The sequence below is a fragment of the Vanessa cardui genome, chromosome Z (assembly GCF_905220365.1).
Source record: "Vanessa cardui chromosome Z, ilVanCard2.1, whole genome shotgun sequence".
NCBI lineage: Eukaryota > Metazoa > Arthropoda > Insecta > Lepidoptera > Nymphalidae > Vanessa > Vanessa cardui.
The window spans coordinates 8,457,736-8,477,150 of record NC_061154.1 but is presented as its reverse complement, the minus strand read 5'-3'; the positions used below and the strand labels follow the sequence as shown (position 1 = coordinate 8,477,150).

Below are 19,415 nucleotides of genomic sequence, written 5' to 3'. Positions count from 1 at the left end.
TTTGTTACCAGCCTTCAGAGACAGGTGAGCGTGATGAGCATGAATCTGTCCGCCAAGCTCGACGAGTTGCAGCGGGGCGACCGACAACTGGAGACCACGGTCGCGCTCTGCGAAATACGTACGCAACTTCAGGAACTTACCAAGAGCGTCGAATCATGCCAAAGTGAAGTCTCCGAGGTTAGTTTTACCTTCATTACTTTAATTCAAGTCCTTACGCCATTTATGCCATCATCTTTGACATAAATGGCTGAATAAATTACCTTGGGGAAATATTTTTCCGAAAATTTTGGTGAATTACATATCAAAAATGTCCTTAGGTGAAACGCGACATGGTTGCCATCAAACAAGAGTTGGACACCGTGCAGCAAGTCAAAGAGGAGATCGAAGAACTGCGCGAATATGTCGATCGACTCGAAGAGCACTCTCAAAGACGTAAGCTAAGATTGCTCGAGCAGGTAAGGAATACACACATACTATTACTGGTATATTCACATAATTTTCTTAAATTTACATTAATTGCGTATGATATGCTTTAAAGTTTGTGGCTCATAATGCCATCACATTTAAACTATTTTCACATTCAACTAAAAAGACTCGTAAATTCAACATATTATATATTATATGAATATTAATATAGATAACGTATCTATACATACAAAATACTTTTATAACTATACATATTTTCGTATATTTAAAAAACATGCTATGTAATAAAATTTAAATATTAAACACAACACTGGGATGAGACATACAGAAATTTTGTATACCTAATCCATGAGTAAGATTTGGGTATTCAAAAAATATATCATGGTTTTCAAAACAACTTACTCTCATTAATATAACAACAGACTTATCCTACATGTGAATTTCTTAGTTTCGATTTGAAATGAAGTGTGTGAAGTGAAAACAGTGGAATCTCAGACATACAGAATGTAACATTTTAGAACCAATGCTAGCGCATTCATGATGCAAAGAACAATTAATATTTTTAACACAAACCATTTCTATGGGTAACGCCACACGACCATCATGTGACCTATTTTCGAGCTTATCTGGCTAACGGTAAATGCATAAAATTTCAATTTTAATCTTTAACATATTTTGTGTCCATTTTCAATACATTTCTAGGATACTTGGAACGGGGTTGGTGGGTGGTTTGTAGATGCTTCCCTCCGGCTAATACTTTTTAAATTCGTTTTACAAAACACTTTACGCTAGAAAAGTCAAAACCAGAGATCTTTTATTTTCTGTTTATGCGCAAAGCGGAACAAATTGTCATAAAGGAATGCATATTTATAAAAGGAAATAAAAATCGACCAAGACTATATGTGAAAGTTAATTTATTTGTGTTTTATGTCGGTCCCGTTACCTCTGTCGTAAGCACATTATTATATGATTTCACACATTTACAGATGCAACACACATACAAAGCCTTCACAAATAAAGTTTTACTTAATTTTTATACAATAGCTTTAAACGTTAGACGACGGAGAATAGTTAAAAAGTAATTATGAAGCTTCTTTTTAAAACTAAAATTATTATTGTAATATTGTTATCTCTTGTATTCATTAGAAAATTAACAAACTTAACTTCAACTTATAGTTGGAGTATAATCAATCAAAATGCCCGAAACACAACTTTTTTTGGGCGAATTTAATTTTTTTAAATATTTTTTCGTTCTTAATTTCTTATAAGTGACTTATGCGCGTCCTATGATGATTGTACGTTGAGTGAAACGCAAGGGCCAGCAACTACTGCATAAAGTTTTAACTCAATTGAATAAACATCCTAGAAAACGGGACAAGTTAATAAATTTTATATTTGTTAGATAGAAAATAGAAAAATTTTATGGAAAAATATTTTTATTTCCACTAACCTTATCAGGTCTAAAGATAGTTTTTAATATTGAATTAGTTTACGTACTCCGGTTACGGAAAATATATGTTCATTCAAGAATATTAGAAAATGCAGCGGGGTTGCTAGGAAATATATTCATAGACTTGCTTTATTACGGAAAAAGGAATACGCAGAAATCTAGAACACTGTTTTTTTACAATTATAATTAGCGATATGTATTTATCACGAGTAACAATATTTTCTTTAAAAAGTTTTAATAATGGTAATTCTGACTATTATGTCTCTAAAAAAACTGTTCATTTTAATTAAAAAATAAAAATGTATATAAAATATAAATTATATAATGTTATTTAATACTTATTAAATTTTAATTATGGAATGGAGTCCATTCGTAATCCATAAAGGCAACGTAACATATATTATACATACGTTACTTACTAATGAAATCCCTGTTAAAATGGTTTATATTCACTGCAGATAATTAAGTCCTGGGCTTATATCTCGTGTGTGATAACTAAGCCATTGATGTACTCTGTCAATATATTCTCGGTAGCAATTCGGAGCTAGGAAGTTGTCAGTGGGATATTACCTAGCCTCGGAAAGCACGTAAAGCCAGCCGTTTCTATTTATTGTTTCATCGAACTGAGGGACGTGCACCAACGTGTTTACAGAGCCTCCGGCACTGTTAACTGCCCTTTGAGTTCCCCATTGTCTGGTATTCGGTCGAAAAGATTTCAATTTACAGCTGTACACAACACTCTATATGCTTTACATGTATTTTATTTATTTTGTATTCACCCACAATGATATGCATATGTAGGTATAATTCAAATTTAAAAATAATTTTGTACACACTAACAAATGTTGCGCAGTTTATAATTAAAGTTTTGATTCCAATATTTGCCACCAGTTAGCAGATAACTAAAAACTACACAGATTTTAAGCCAGTTCCATTGAACCGATTAAGCTGAAAATTTCACCCGCTTCATATCACTCGAAATAAAGCGATTTAGTACAAACAAAACGCTATATTAAAAAACAGTTTTTTTTTTTTTGAACAATTATGTTTTATTTATTCTATAGTCTAGTTTCGTTTAGTTCAGAGAAACTAGTTTTATTGAATATGAATAATCGCAAAATGTTTTTATGGACCATTAACTTGAAATGTATTTAAGGAAAAACATCGCTTAAAACATTAATTATCTTGAATTAAATACTAGTCACTTGTTCGAACGAGCTTTAAGCGACCTTCTAAAGATAGAAATGTCGCTTAAACTAAATGTATTATAAATGATTTACTTAAATACGATTGATCGATATTTCTTAAAAAATACAATTTGTTTATTGTAACACGAAACAATCGGTAGTAATTACTTCAATTTAGGTATTCTATCGTTTTTTTCGCTTTCAACCCAATATTTATTTACTATTTGTAATTCAAAGTATTTAACTAAATTGAAAGAAAACTTCTACAAATACATGAACGTCGAAAATATCTATTATATCTACTACAAATAAATAAACTCATAGCATGCAAATTATACTTTTCATACATCCTTGCTGTGGTTGAACGAAAAGTAACGAAATATGTTCTTTAATAATCTAAACAGCATATAACATAGTGTGTACTTTACTTGCCGTAGAGCAGTGTATTTTAATTTCAGGGACTTACTTTCTTCTTGTCGTACGCCATCTTGGCCGCGGTGCTCGGGATGCTGCAGTTTGGTTACAACACTGGTGTCATCAACGCTCCTGGCAGAGTGAGATGTTTATATATCCTTGATAAAGCAGCAGCAATTAATACACTTAGTTACCTAAGCCTAAGTGTCAACAATAAACTTTTCATATAGTTAACAATTATCAAAACAATAATTGCTTTTTTAAATATTTGTTTTTATTTACTAACTCATTTATTTGTCACACATCATGTATATGTAGCCTCGTTTTATTTATATCTTTACCTTGAAAAACACGGCAAAGCGACATAAACAAGATATTTAACTTATTTTCAAACGTCATTATAGTTACTATATGAAAAGCTTAGTTGATTCGAACGTTCCTATACGGATTATGGCATTCACCGAAAGCGTGTCTTACTAGTTTAATACATAGCCATTAAGTATATTATCTATAAGTATCATAAACTATTTATATCAAACACGTCTTAATATAAAGGTAATATCTGTGTCGTTCGAACGATTTGATTTTGTTCGTAAGAAATGTGCAAATATAAATAAGCACTTATACGTTTTTGTAGTAATGATGTAGAAGAAAAAGTAAAATACGTTTGGTTTGAATTAATTTACCTAATTAAGTAATATTTGTGCAGAATATCGAAAACTTCATGAAGGATGTTTACAAAGATCGCTACGGTAAAGATATCCACGAGGACACCGTGAACAGATTATACTCGATAGCGGTCAGCATCTTCGCTATCGGTGGCATGTTGGGTGGGTTCTCAGGGGGGATGATTGCAAACCGATTCGGCAGGTACAAATATTATGACATCAAATGCAATATAAATTCATAGATCACGTTTAGTTTAGTTTATAGCTGGCCATTTATTACAACAGAAAAGGAGGTCTCTTGCTCAACAATATACTCGGCATCGGGGGCGCTAGTCTTATGGGATTTACCAAGATATCACATTGTTACGAAATGCTCTTCTTCGGTAGATTCATCATAGGTGTCAATTGTGGTAAGGCCTTTGAATCACATGTAAAAAAATTTAACATTGAAATGATATTACTACAAAATAAAATCGAATGACAAATTTAGAAACGTTCGTATATTTTTTAACATTAAAACTGGCATCAAATCTTATCCTTCGACTGTTCTATCTATTGTATTCGATATATTTTGTAACATAATCAAAGTAATCGAGTCGACTCAGAATCGAATTAACCAAAAACTCGTAGGTCTAAATACATCGCTTGTGCCAATGTACATATCGGAGATTGCGCCCCTGAATTTGCGCGGTGGCCTGGGAACAGTCAACCAACTCGCCGTTACCGTTGGACTGCTACTCTCGCAAGTACTCGGCATCGAACAGATTCTCGGCACAGACGACGGGTGGCCCATTTTGCTTGGTAATTGACAATACATACGTTTAATAATTACTTTGAATTGATAAACTCCAAGTACATATTTTATACGTTTATTAAGAGCGAAATCTTAATATTGTACTGTGTTCGTAGGCTTAGCTGTATGCCCTGCTATTCTACAGCTGCTATTATTGCCAGCTTGTCCCGAATCGCCACGCTATTTGCTAATTACTCGGCAGTGGGAGGAGGAAGCACGACGGGCACTCAGGAGGTTACGCGCGAGCAATCAAGTATGGATAAAAATCTCTATTTGACAAGTATCTTGGGAGTACTCGTTACGCTTAGTCTGATCTTAATTCGTTTGATTGTTTCTTATTGGGTTACAGTTTAATATAATTATACAAAGAAACAAAACAAAGTCATTGGTATATGAAAATAACACAAAAGCTTATGATTAAAAACTACTACTTAACAATATGTACTAACATACTATTTATTTTTAAAGATTTTTAATAATAAAAGAAAATAAAAGACAATTTTTTTTTTTCTAAATTATAGAAGTGGATTAAAAGTTATTACACGTTCAATATTCTCAAACAATCTGAAATAACTTTTAAAATAGTTTTGCATTGTATTGTATTGTATTGATGTCAGGTTTTCTAAAGACTGATTAAATGTAACTTTTTCCCGATTGTTCAATTGTGCATAAATCTCTTACAGTGCGTTCCACTCAATTTGTTTGAAATTACCCTGTTTTCAACTCTTAACAATTTTTCAGAAAGTCACAAATAGTTCTAAAACATGGTCACATTGTTGCAGTCAAATACATAAAACTTTTCTTTAGAAAACGAATTTAAAAAACTGTGCATGTTTGTTTTTTGTTTTGCGAGAATTATTGTTTTGACATTATTGTACACGTTTGGGTTATTTAACAATTAACGCAACTGCTACAGAGAGTGAAATTATAAAATTTAAATGTCATGAAAACTTTAAGGATAAAACACAAATGTTATCAGATCAACATGTTTTAATCAATGCTTATAAATTTATGTCGCAAATCGAAAGAAAAATCAAACTTTCGATATCGATAATAATCAGCGGTCAGTTTCTTCAATTTCGTTATATTTTACATTAGCGTTAAAACGGCGTTTTAGTCGCTCTATTATAGCTAGGTACTAATTTATAATAATAAAAAGGTGGAAGAAGATATAGAAGAGATGCGGGCCGAAGAGAGAGCGCAACAAGCAGAAGCTTCCATATCTATGCGGGAACTCCTTTGCTCACCGACACTGCGTGCACCCTTACTCATCGGCGTTGTCATGCAGCTGTCCCAACAGCTAAGCGGGATTAATGCGGTACAACTATGTTTGATTGACTGTAAAAATATCGTCAGTAAAACAAATCTTTAACGGATTTGTTCAGTACTTGCAGTTTTCATTCGTAAAAGTAATTCTGTTTGAAATCGTTCCGTGGTAAACGTAAATATCCTTTACCACTGTCCGTGGATTAAAGTAGCTGCACTAAGTTTTACTTATAAATAATTCACCACGTGCTCAGCGGTGAAGGAAAACATCGTAAGAAACTGGACCTGAAATGTGTAACTGGCATGTTAAGACGAAATTAGACATAGGAGAAAATGTTCCGAGCCTTCTCTCAAATGTAAAGTCATAAACCTACAACGGTTTTATATCAGATTATTTGTTAATTCATTTAAATGTATTGTTTTTTTTATTTTTTATTGCGAATTTAAAATTTTACAAGCTGATGGTGTTTTTAGGTATTCTACTATTCAACATCGCTTTTCACATCATCTGGTCTAACTGAGGAGTCAGCTAAGTTTGCAACCATGGGAATCGGTGCAATCATGGTGGGCATGACCCTAGTCTCCTTGCCGCTCATGGACCGCACTGGACGACGGACTCTTCATCTTTACGGCCTCGGTGGAATGTTCATTTTCTCCATTTTCATCACGATCTCTTTCCTAATAAAGGTGTGTCTTATACAACATTGTAAGTAATAAACCGGTTTATAGGCTCAGAAATAATGGAAATCAAACCAGTTGGCCTATAATCCGCAAAAGTTGGAACTATACAATCTATTTTTCGTATACTATATACCAAGCTCGAAAATGATAAATGATTTAAACCAAAATATAATTTATTATTGTAATATTGGATTATGACTACTTTAGCTTTTTAATGTATGTGTAGTTAAAAGATAAAAATATGGTGCTCAATAAAACATGCAACCAAGTTTATAATACTATTAATATTACGAATATCTTGATCTAACTAACGTTTGAATTCGTAATAATTATCTTAAAGCCTCATTTTGTAATAATTAGCGTTTAAGGTTTATTTAGATATTGTGAGATGAGACAAAAAATCCTCACAATATTTAACAATTAAGTTTAAGTGTTTATTGTATCATAAATGGTTGGTATTATCTTCCTTATTACGATTAAAGCCTTACGTTTCCTTAGAATACAAATTCAAGAATTTAACTGTAAAAAAACCTAATTTATTTTTATTAAACGCACCACAAAGAAAGAAAGAAAATAATATTAACCATAGCAAGTTGTCCTCATGAGTAGTCAAATAAAATCTAATCTTAACTTATTCCACAAAAGTATAAATATAATAATTTTCAAATTCAGAACTATAAATACTAAAAGAAACTTATGAGGTCAAAATCTGCACTGTTTTAGCTTAGGCACGCTTTATCATCGCTTGAATTTTTAAACTGACAACATTTTTTTTTATTTACCGACATTTTTTATTGATCTCAGCTACGTTTATAATTATTTAATTTCATTCAAACTCATCAACAATATAAGAACTTGAACGTTCTTATTCTGTTTCACTATGATCATTAAAAAATCACAACATTATTTTGATTATGTCCCAACGTACACACAATACCCTACATCGGTATTTTGTTTTCATACATCCAAACTTTCACTACCCAGTTTTTTTTGCTTTCGCTTAGAGCTAGCTGTCCCCCCCAAAATTCGACTTTCCTGTCTCCGTACCCGGACTCTCGGTAGGAAAGAAAATTAAATAAAGTGAAATAAATTTTCAAATATAAATGTTAGGAACATCACTCACGAAGCACCCTACACGATTTTTTATTCACTACACGAGACAAGCCATTATTTTGAAAGAATCACGAAGAGCTCTGGCGCACGCGTTAATTGAAGCGAGATTTTCCACACAACACTGCTCAAAAGCAGAAGGCACATCACTTAAGCATACGCAATACAGCCGATGAAATGAAAATAATAAATCGATTCACCTCGCTATAACAGCACTATGTAGATGACAGTTAAGAGAACATCTAAAAAGAACTTATTACTCTTTTAGCATTATACTCTTTTATATTATAGACGCCGCCTAACCTTAAACTGTAAAGACTTACGACAGACATACACCGAACGAAAAGTGTGTGATGGCATTTATGTTTGTGATTTATTTCTAATCCGGTCGGTCACGGGAAAGAGCATCATTGCTATCCCCTGATAGGAGTTTTTTGGCTATGTACAGGAAATGATTGACTGGATGAGTTACTTGTCGGTGGTGTCTACGCTGAGCTTCGTGGTATTCTTTGCTGTCGGACCTGGCTCTATTCCTTGGCTGATAACTGCAGAGCTCTTCTCTCAAGGCCCGCGACCAAGTGCAATGGCGATCGCTGTCTTAGTTAATTGGCTCGCGAATTTCGTTGTCGGAATTGGCTTTCCTAGTATGAAGGTAGATATTTAATTATTATGAATCGTTTAAATAAAATTAAACAACATCTAAATTCTAATCAAGGAATCCCTGTTCAAATACCATTCACGTGTTAAATGTGTGCAGCGGTAAAGGTAAATTTTGTGAGAAAATCTAAATTTGGGTAAATTATAAAAGTATTTTATATTAAAAAACTAACATTGGAGGACATTGGTGAGATAAGCTCCACGGTCTCTTATTTCCGAAAATTGAGGCCTTTGACCAGCTTTGGGGCAATTGCAATCCCTTAATTAATTAATTTTTAATACTTTTCAGGCTCTATTGGAAAACTATACATTCCTGCCTTTTAGCGTATTCCTTGCAATTTTTTGGATATTTACGTACAAAAAAGTTCCTGAAACGAAAAACAAGACCTTTGAGGAAATTTTGGCTCTATTTCGAAACTCGAATGGCAGGTGAGAATTAAATAATAATCCTTCTTTTATTTTATTCTTTCAATTGCACACTTTACACTCTGAACAATAAAGTGTTGAGTACTTTTTAGTTCGAGTACATTACTTTAGCAGGCACTTATCACTAACTAATCATAGCCATACCCACGCTCTGCACTTAATATTCTTCAATAATAATTAATCCCTTTTTTTAATTACAGAAATTATAACGTATTGTTTACAATTATGCCACGAGTGTTTAAATTTTAAAATAATGCTCATTCAATATAAGCGATAATTTATTACTGCCAATTTAATTATTTGATTTCTTACCGCAAATTTAACGGCTTGATTAATTAGCGGTCTAAAATAACAGTGATAATTTATCATTTAATCGGCAAAATGGTTATCGATTAAATAAATATAAGCAAACCAAATAGATCAATACTTTTATTCGGTATTGCATTAAAACTTTAAAGTAACGCCTTGAAAAACTATTAAAATTTATATAAAATGTTATAAAATGTGTATGTGATATACTTTATTAAAGCAATTGTACTAAATATTTAAACTATGCTAAATATGAAGGATGTAACAAGCGATTGAATTAAGGTGAATGGTGGATTGAAGGAAGTAGCTTATGAAAATTGTGTGCTGTGTGTGTGTGCGTGATGCTCAATGTGTGTGTCCAGGGACAGTTTCCGCGACAGCCGGCTGTATGGAAGCATGATGAATTGCGTGAACGCGCTGGAACAACAATTGCCTCCGCCACCACCGCCCGCTCCCGTTGACGAGAAACATGATTCACGTAAGACGCTTCAAAACTCGCTTATGTACCTCATATCGTCACTTTTTATTATATATATTTTGCCTTGCTCACAATCAGAACGCTCGGCGGACGTTACTTCACAACACAACTTGAAACACCTGCCCATTATTCATTTTGTCGATTACAGTCAGCAATTTACAAGGCACTGTAAATCGATATTATCATGTAAAATATTTTATTATCAAATGTTGTCAAATTAAATAGTTGTTAACAACTAATAACTTACCGCAAAGCAAAAATAAGTAAATATTTACATGATTTTTTACCTATAAGGCTATCAGTAAAGCGCAAGAATAAATAAAAAGTATCAAATGTGATACTCATAGCAGCCATATTTTCAAATTCTTAACTTCGTCAATTGATGAATAAAGCCGCAACTGTGTTTGCAGTGTCGGAGGTGTCGTCGGTCGCGGGCGAGGCGGGACGGCCACCACCACCACTGCCACCGCCGCGCTTCCCGACAACCGGCAACGTCTGACAATGGGAGACCGCTGCGCGTGCGCCACTAGTCGCGCCCATCAAGGCCGCCGCCAACTTCTTGTTTCATGGACTCAAGCGTCAAGCCGCAGGCCGCGCCTCTATCACTACCACACAACAAATGTTCTAAATTGATGTGATTAGATTATTAAACGAAATTAGTATATAAGTCACGGCGTAAATTAATATATAGTTCTTTAGTCTGTCATTTTATGACATAATTTATGAAATGCATATTTAGATATATAAAGTGCCATCAGTTTCAAGTACCCATTTTAATTAGTTTTTCATAAAGTTTTACTTAAAATAATGAATATTCAACAAATTGACGATTGGAAAACTTCGAGTAGGGCTTAATTGAAGTCTTTTGAAAATTATACCCACAAATACTAGCTTCGGATATTGATAAAGTTAAATGATAAGTATGTGACGGTGAAGTTAATAAATTTATTACATAAAAGATATTAGTAGATTCTATTGAATATTTACTAGAGAGCAATGTTGAGACACTACGAGCACCCGTGGAGTGTCTGGGCCTTTGAATGGGTGCGTAGGTACTCGATAAGTTCAAAGTACGGTCATAATATTATACTTAATGCCAAGTAAAATTCTATTATTCTAAAATGGGTAACTTTATGCTTAAGACAATGATAATTGTCATTGAAATGTATAAAATACGACGTGATGTATTGTTGATTTTTATACATAGGTAATTATATTATTTTACGAATGTTTTTATTCTCCTTTTACTCATAATTATTATTGTTATACCTAATGATAAATTAACGTCATATCTGAAATGACCCATATATTATAATATGATATTATAATTAAAACATAAATTTTATTATTATGATTGGAGTAACAGTTTTATTGCAGTTGCGGGAATTGATTATATGTATAAAATATTGTAATTTATTTAGAGCAAAGAGAATTTACTTAGAGACACGATTCGCAACACTTGATTAAGTCGTAGTTATTTTATGTTTTCAAATTTAGATATTTAATTTATAGTGATAAGAGATAATAAAAGCATAATACCATTTTAATTGATGAAAGATAGATTATGGTAAGTTATACAATTTGTGAAGACTTTTAAGAATGTAAAGCTTTTAAACTTATACGCCCTAGAAGATAAAAAAAACGTTTTCATTAATTATAAGTTAGGGTTCAGTAGTTACTACAGGGTTGTAGTCAATCTGTTCGTCCGTACATCTGATAACTGCTCAATTCAATATTTAAGACTAAAAGGATCCGTAGCCTATCGTTATCGGAGAAGGTAGCACGGCCTAATAATTATGTGTGACTGTAGACGAGCGTCGTAACGACGACTGATGGTTCAATTTTGAGTTATATCAACGTAGTTATCTAAGACAATCCTTTACTTATCAAAAGGTTGAAAATGAACTATACTTTTACGAAACGCTCTTTACTTTAATATCTTTATACTTTAAGCACAATCTTAGCACAAAGTTATAATAATTAAAAATAAAAGCATATAAGAGTCTTAAATCAAAATTCATTTTATACATTAGTTAGCATATTAATAATAATGACACAAAGCAATAATCGTCCTTATACATGTGATAAAAAATCAATAATATTTTACTATATACCGATAATAACTATGGGAATGTTAAAATTCTAAAGTAACAAAGCACGTTCCCGACAAACCCTCGCGCACTCCCATATTACGTACAATAATATTTAAATCGGTGTGACTTTCCGGGTCTAAATGTATTCGATTTATGTTTAAGCTTTTTATCATCGGTCGCGTATCGATGCTGGATGAACGGATGGACAGATTTGTTATTTGTTGGGAGAAAAAAAATCCCATTCGCTAGTGAAAGAAATCCTAAAAACCTTCTAAAGCACTATCCACAGTATATGCCACAATTATCTGAAATGCCTTTAAGTTTCCATATGCGGAGATTTCTCCGTACTTGTACAAAAGGAACTTGTAAAATTTTATTGGAATTAATACTTGTTATAAAAACGTAAAAAATACACTAAATAGTTTTTTATTTTAATGATACCCACCTTACGATTTTTTTTTAATAATAATAAACAGTGCGTATTAATAATTCGGATACTATTTAATATGAAGATCAAAGTAATTGTTTCAACTTTACACATCTATGTAGTTTGTCCGAGATTATTTGATACCTCCTAAGCAGATATTAGGAATGAAATTGATGTTACTTAAACATTACCGACTTTAGAAATAAACCTTCTCGAGCAGCGTTTACTAAATTAAAACAATGTTCAAATGCCAAAATATACAAACAATTGGGTTCTTAATCGTTGCAGAGCACCGTCTATTAGCCAACAGCCTATTCAGGAATATGAGAGCATCATTGTGTCTATCAAGAAAGTGTCAATAAGATATAACTCTCCCTTATTTAGTAAATCAATCTTTACACATTTATTATGACAAACAATAATAAGTAGTATTTTTGTGTTCCAACTATCTGTTTGTGTTAGTCAGTATAACTACAGGTACAAGGGACAAACCATCTTAGTTACCAAAGTTGGTGGGCGGTCACGCTTTGGCACGGTTAATATTTTTTATGGCGTCAAAATCTACGGGTGGTCTAGTTGTAGTGGCTCTTATCATGGAGGTTCTATATGCCCACCCATTTAAATATAATATAAAAATGTAGCCTTTTTACTATTCAACAGTAAGTTATTAATAGTATCAACTCTTTATTTCTGAGAGTAATTTTAAGGAGGAGGAAGGAGATCGAGCAATACACCATTAGATCCTTATGGATCCATATGTTACACGCACTAAAGCGAGTAATACTATTCTACGAGGATCTATCAAAATGTCTATCAAATATGTCCGCATTTATAACAAATATTTTTTATGATTACAGTTTTCATAATAATCATAATAGTTTATCATAACTTTAGATATGGTTACGATCTCTCGTCAACCAGGTGTAAATAAATAAATATATCACAACAAATGACAATCAACAAATAGATGAATTGAAATCTCATTTTAAAATGTGGGGATTGGATTTCGTTTTTAATTTATATTAATATTTATAATATACAGTGAAAGTAATAAACTATATCAATTAATTTAAAAATATAAAGATTTTGAAACAAATGACAGCCAAAGCAAGACAATATTTTTACAATGTTCGCTAGAGAGGCTAGTCTGGTCAACCAAAAAATTGTCACATATTGGTATATTTTAAATCTTATCTTATAACATAATGTAAGATAAGATTTAAAATATACCTACATTAATATATATATTTGTTTATATATATAAGTAGGTCCTATATCATTCAATTCATTGGCCATCTTCCTAAAACATTTATTCAAATGGAGAAAATAAAATAGATTATCATGTGAAAAAGTATATTTATATTGGTTTATATATTATTTTGCTTTATTTATCTTTTGAATTAAATTTAAAACAAAAAATGATAATTGACTATACTATTTAGTTTATTTTGTAATACATATCTAATAGTTATTAGCTATACAATAACATAGTGTTTTTTTCTTACAGAAATTAACTTCAAAGCAATAATCAATAAATTATTTATACTTAGTACAATGAATAATTTAAAGTTTATTTTTCTTCAAGTTCCTTAAATCGAGCCTTCAGCTGTTTTGTGTAGCTGTCCAAACGATATGCATTTGCTTCAAACTGTGATACTTGTGCATCAATCTGATCTATTTGAAGAAGCAATGGCTTAATCTGGGAATTATCTAAAATGCAACAAAATTTGGGTTACAATCTTTAAGAAAAATTTAATAATGCAATCAGATCTTAGAAAACAAATTGTATTGCTTAGTTGATCATACTTAATAGTGTTACAACTGGAGTAAGCAACAAAAATCAATATGAATGATGTGGTCGAGATAGAGTTTAATAAGATTTGTGCAATTTAAATCATAAAAACATTGGTTATAGATTTAGAAGATTTAGTTTGAGACCCTATGTGAATTTTTATTCATACTTACACATTTCATTGTATTCATTCAAAGTCTTGCTTAAATTGACAGTCAAATTTTTCAGATCTGCATATTTAGTGATAGCCAATCTGTTGATCTCTTCTAAGAGGTTGTAATGATCCTAAATTTTAAATTACATTAATTAGAAGTAAAACCCCTATAAAAGTCAGTAATGAATAAAAATTATATGCATACATATATATTATAATTATAAAGGGTGGGCAAATGAGCGTTTAGTGATAAATGCTTACTACTGCCTGTTGACTTTGGCTCCATAACATTATTTTGCCGTTCCTTAAATATAAGGTGGTAACTAAGATGTTATGACCCTTGTGCCTGTACTTATGATGATTACCAAATATAACCTACCTGTCCAGCAGCCATTTCTCCTTGTAAATAATCATTAGTCTTTTTGAACAGTTGTGTTGCTAAGCGGCTTATTACGGGATCATGAGGATCTAACATTTCAAAGCTTGAACAACTAGGTGACATATAAAGCTCTGAAATTTAAAGATTCATGGTTATGATATCAGGAATGACTTGAATTCATTTATTAAGTAATTAACTACACATCATAAAATAAAAACATAAAAACAACACATAATAAAAACCTTTATTTTGGCCATCTTTTGCCCATTTTGCTACATCTTCTTCAGACATGTTTATATTGTAAATCACTCCTCTGTTAAAGAATTATAAATAATAACAATTATGATAACATGTAAATAACAAATGCTTTAATAAGACAAGTTGTTTAAGAATTCATTTACAATAACAACACCGTTTACGTTACTATGTAACATAAAATTTACAGTAATGTTTTAATTTTAATAGCAAATAGTGCACAAATGATTACAATTTATTTTAAAACTGCGTTGCATTGATAAATGATATCAATAAAATGACAAATGTATCAGACATTTGTCTTTGTCGTATGTTATACCTTCAAACCTATAGCCAGTGTTACCAACTCGAATTTGTATTTTGTCAACTAATATTCCTTTGAAAGGTGAGTAAATCTACCAAATAATATTATCAAAACACTTCAGAGAAATAATAAATATGTGTTATTCAAATTTAATTGTATTGTTTATTATATATTTGTTCAAAAACCATTGAACCATTCCCTTGTCGGTAGTTCTGAACCTGAATACCGTAGTTGAGTCATGATAAAGCTCATAGCGAAAATTTTGTATGTATACATTAATAATGAATCAGGTTGAGCTTATCATAAAATTTCATTCATTATGTGGTATCCTCAAAGCAAACATACAAACAATTGGTTTCTGGGGAATTCCGATCAATAATGATGAATCATACGTTTCCGACACATACGATTAAAACGCCAATTGCTGAATCTCCAAAAACTTCCATATAAAAGAGCCTCAGAATAATTTTAGCATTTACAGTTAATAAATTGAAATTCAAAGTAAATGCACTCTAAAAAGGATATTTATTATAACAAGGTTTTTAGCTCATTTATCATAAAAACTCATTCGCAAAACATAACAGCCAGTTATATAATTTAAAAAAAGATTTAAAATTTAAATTTAAATATTTTGAGAATTTGTATCAATAAGATTTTTTTAGTTTGAGAAGCTATTCTGCAATTGTAAGTTATTTGGGAAATATTAAGATTTTTTTTATAAGACAAAGAAAAGATAAAATAACTTAAAAGCAAAATGCGTGAATGCATTTCGATACACGGAGGACAAGCAGGAGTTCAAATTGGTAATGCATGCTGGGAATTATATTGCCTGGAGCATGGAATTCAACCCGACGGTCAAATGCCATCTGATAAAACCGTTGGTGGCGGTGATGATTCCTTTAACACATTTTTTAGTGAAACCGGTGCTGGTAAACATGTACCAAGGGCTGTTTTCATAGATTTGGAACCCACAGTCGTAGATGAAGTCCGTACCGGTACATATCGGCAGCTATTCCATCCCGAACAGCTTATTACGGGAAAAGAGGATGCTGCTAATAACTACGCCAGAGGCCATTACACGATAGGAAAGGAAATAGTGGATCTCGTATTAGACAGAGTGCGTAAATTAGCTGACCAATGTACAGGATTACAGGGATTCTTAATATTCCATTCCTTTGGAGGTGGTACCGGCTCGGGTTTTGCTTCACTGCTAATGGAGCGTTTATCGGTAGACTACGGCAAGAAGTCTAAGCTGGAATTTGCTATATACCCAGCACCACAAATTTCTACTGCAGTAGTAGAACCTTATAATTCCATTCTTACTACTCATACTACCTTGGAGCATTCGGATGCTGCTTTTATGGTAGATAATGAAGCTATTTATGATATTTGTAGAAGAAATTTAGATATAGAAAGACCTACTTATACGAATTTAAATCGGCTTATAGGACAGATAGTGTCGTCTATAACAGCTTCTTTAAGATTTGACGGCGCTTTAAATGTCGACCTTACAGAGTTTCAAACTAACTTAGTACCATATCCACGTATTCATTTTCCTTTAGTGACGTATGCACCTGTAATATCAGCTGAAAAAGCTTACCATGAACAACTATCAGTTGCAGAAATTACTAATGCCTGTTTCGAACCTGCTAATCAAATGGTAAAGTGTGATCCTCGACATGGCAAGTATATGGCTTGTTGTATGTTATACCGTGGCGATGTTGTTCCTAAAGACGTAAATGCTGCTATAGGCACCATTAAAACAAAACGAACAATCCAGTTTGTTGATTGGTGCCCAACAGGCTTTAAAGTCGGCATTAATTACCAACCACCGACTGTTGTTCCCGGAGGAGATCTGGCTAAAGTACAGCGCGCAGTTTGCATGCTCTCAAACACTACTGCAATAGCAGAGGCATGGTCACGCTTAAACCATAAGTTTGATTTAATGTATGCAAAACGTGCCTTCGTTCATTGGTATGTAGGTGAAGGCATGGAAGAAGGTGAGTTCTCAGAAGCTCGTGAAGACTTGGCTGCATTGGAAAAGGATTACGAGGAAGTTGGTATGGATTCTGGAGAAGGAGAAGGTGAAGGTGGCGAGGAGTATTAAATTAAACATAGTTTTTTTGTTACATCGCGATAAGCCCGAAAATGTTTTGTTGTCGCAGCCGCAATAATTACACTTATGTTTTTTAATTTTATTGGTTTCTTATAAATTTACAAGTGATATCTATTGTTTTATTTTCCTAACTTTTTGGTTTTCTCGTACAATAGCTTCACAGCAACTAATTTTGTTTCTTTTTCATATATATAATGTATACAATTTTAACGTACTGTTTTAAAATGCGTATGCAGTGCTGATTTATGGATGAAAATTTACAATATTGGATGTTTGGACAGAGGCGTGGGTGTATATAAATATTAAGATTTTCGGGACTACGTCATAGCCGATTCAAATTAAGTGACTCATTTACTACTCGTTTACGATACACAATACGCCTTTACATGCCTATACTAATACAGTGAGCATATTACATTGTATTGTAATAATTATGATTTGTAATTTAAACAAAAAACCGTGTCAATGGAAGTCAATAACAACTACCATATTATATACATTTTATTATTCGTCTTTTTAATTTTTACAACTCCGTTATATTCTGTTGTCCATTGCTTCCGCGACATCCCTCTTTTCTTTTATGTAACTACAGGAGCCATCTGAAACAGACTCCGTAGCTTAAACCAACGAATGACGTTCCGAAAGGAATGATTCGGGTATTCAATTCCTCCTGGGCCGCCGCAAGCGGGCGTGCAACGCGTGCACCGCACGCGGGCGGGATGGTCAGGGGGCAGCAAATTGAGCAACACATTACGTGTAATAAATTATTCAAAGCATGGAAAAATATCGTACTCAATGAAGTTAAAAGTCCGTCGTCGTCTGTTATCCTTTAAAAAACAGTAGTCTCGAAGTTAGAAGAATCCCCTTTAAGCTTCCTTATTAATTGGTAGGTTAGGCACATAGTTATTTGTAGTAGGGCGTTGTCGTTGGGCGGCTTGAATGATATCGTGCATATATACCTAATATACCTGAATATTAGTGGTCGCTCGAAATAGCAAAGCTGCGGGCGACGTCAAACCGGGCGTGGAGGGCATACGTTCGCTGTCGCAGGCGCAACGGCCTCAATGGAAACTTAGAGGGATAGCTGTAGGCCGCATATCACCATTTGAAAAAGGAGTTACAAAAAGCGATAAGTTGTACCAAACAGAGAACGAATGAGAAGGGACCTTTGGGCGCGCTCATTTGAGGGATCCTGGCCTCATCCTGGATGGAAGATAGAGCTTCTGGCAACATTATTTCTAATTCAGCTCGAAGCTCATCAAGGCCAACAGGACGACCGGAAATACCTTGCCGGCGTTTATACACTAGCTGTGAGCTCTATGGCATTGTATGTTGTACCCATTTGGGTGAACTCGTGGCGTGGCGTTACACTTGTAGAGCTCTATAACAGCTATATAAGACCTCCAACCTATTGAGCTATATTCAATCATAGAATTAAACATTTGGTTTGAAGTATTTTGAAACAAACGGCACTAAAAAATATACAACCTAAGTAAACTTAAAAATATACAACATAAGTACACTTAAAAATATGCAACATATGTACTTATGTTGTATATTTTTTATTCAACTTTTCTTTATCTCATTTTAACAGTTGCAAAGGTAATAACAGAAGTCCATTCAAATGCCGAATATTACGTTACTGTATGTATTAGGTACTGTTTGTGTTAACGAGTACCCTAGTCACTAATACGGTGTTACGCTTTTGATTCTATATCATTAATTATACTCCTTCTCTCCTTCTCTCTCAGGGATCCTGTCCCTGGTCCACTTTTTCACTTGACTACTATCAAGTTGATGTTTCGTGAGTAGCTTCATTATGATGAGACGCACTTATGATAACTCTCGATTGTGGTAACTAACAGAAATAGCAAGGATAAAATATGTTGATTTGATGATACTCAAAAAATTATCACTACCTATTTTTTTATCTTTAATCTCAAAATAATTATCTAAATTATTTGTTGTTGTCTATGGAATCAGTGTTTTACAAGTAAACTTAATTGAATTATAACAAATTTAAATAAATT

The 19,415-nt window shown here is 32.8% G+C and overlaps 3 protein-coding genes across 8 annotated transcripts in view; 2 read left to right on the top strand and 1 right to left on the bottom strand.

The window, feature by feature from the left end:
• LOC124543221 (glucose transporter type 1) overlaps positions 1–11,395 on the top strand; it is a 41,548-nt gene extending 30,153 nt beyond the window's left edge. For 3 of the 6 annotated variants that reach the window (XM_047121348.1, XM_047121349.1, XM_047121354.1), the window contains 12 exons: positions 12–177; positions 318–455; positions 3,522–3,617; positions 4,187–4,347; positions 4,431–4,555; positions 4,776–4,946; positions 5,055–5,191; positions 6,098–6,256; positions 6,679–6,891; positions 8,423–8,647; positions 8,942–9,081; positions 10,276–11,395. In XM_047121348.1, coding sequence (XP_046977304.1) covers positions 12–177; positions 318–455; positions 3,522–3,617; positions 4,187–4,347; positions 4,431–4,555; positions 4,776–4,946; positions 5,055–5,191; positions 6,098–6,256; positions 6,679–6,891; positions 8,423–8,647; positions 8,942–9,081; positions 10,276–10,498 — 1,954 coding nt within the window. In that variant the 3' untranslated portion in view covers positions 10,499–11,395. Of the gene's footprint in view, positions 1–11; positions 178–317; positions 456–3,521; positions 3,618–4,186; positions 4,348–4,430; positions 4,556–4,775; positions 4,947–5,054; positions 5,192–6,097; positions 6,257–6,678; positions 6,892–8,422; positions 8,648–8,941; positions 9,082–9,749; positions 9,866–10,275 lie in introns of all 6 variants that reach the window. The other 3 variants (XM_047121353.1, XM_047121350.1, XM_047121352.1) reach the window with 3 other exon arrangements.
• Positions 11,396–13,724: 2,329 nt separating this feature from the next.
• LOC124543039 (biogenesis of lysosome-related organelles complex 1 subunit 2) lies at positions 13,725–15,282 on the bottom strand. Its single transcript, XM_047121051.1, has 4 exons — positions 14,953–15,282; positions 14,711–14,841; positions 14,351–14,462; positions 13,725–14,095 (listed from the first exon to the last, which is right to left on the bottom strand). The coding sequence occupies exons 1-4, from the start codon at positions 14,999–15,001 to the stop codon at positions 13,956–13,958; spliced, it is 432 nt and encodes a 143-aa protein (XP_046977007.1). The 5' UTR covers positions 15,002–15,282; the 3' UTR covers positions 13,725–13,955.
• Positions 15,283–15,918: 636 nt separating this feature from the next.
• On the top strand, positions 15,919–17,495 carry LOC124543369 (tubulin alpha-1 chain-like). Its single transcript, XM_047121567.1, has one exon. It carries the CDS (start codon positions 16,024–16,026, stop codon positions 17,374–17,376), a length of 1,353 nt encoding a protein of 450 aa, XP_046977523.1. The 5' UTR covers positions 15,919–16,023; the 3' UTR covers positions 17,377–17,495.
• Positions 17,496–19,415: the final 1,920 nt, after the last annotated feature.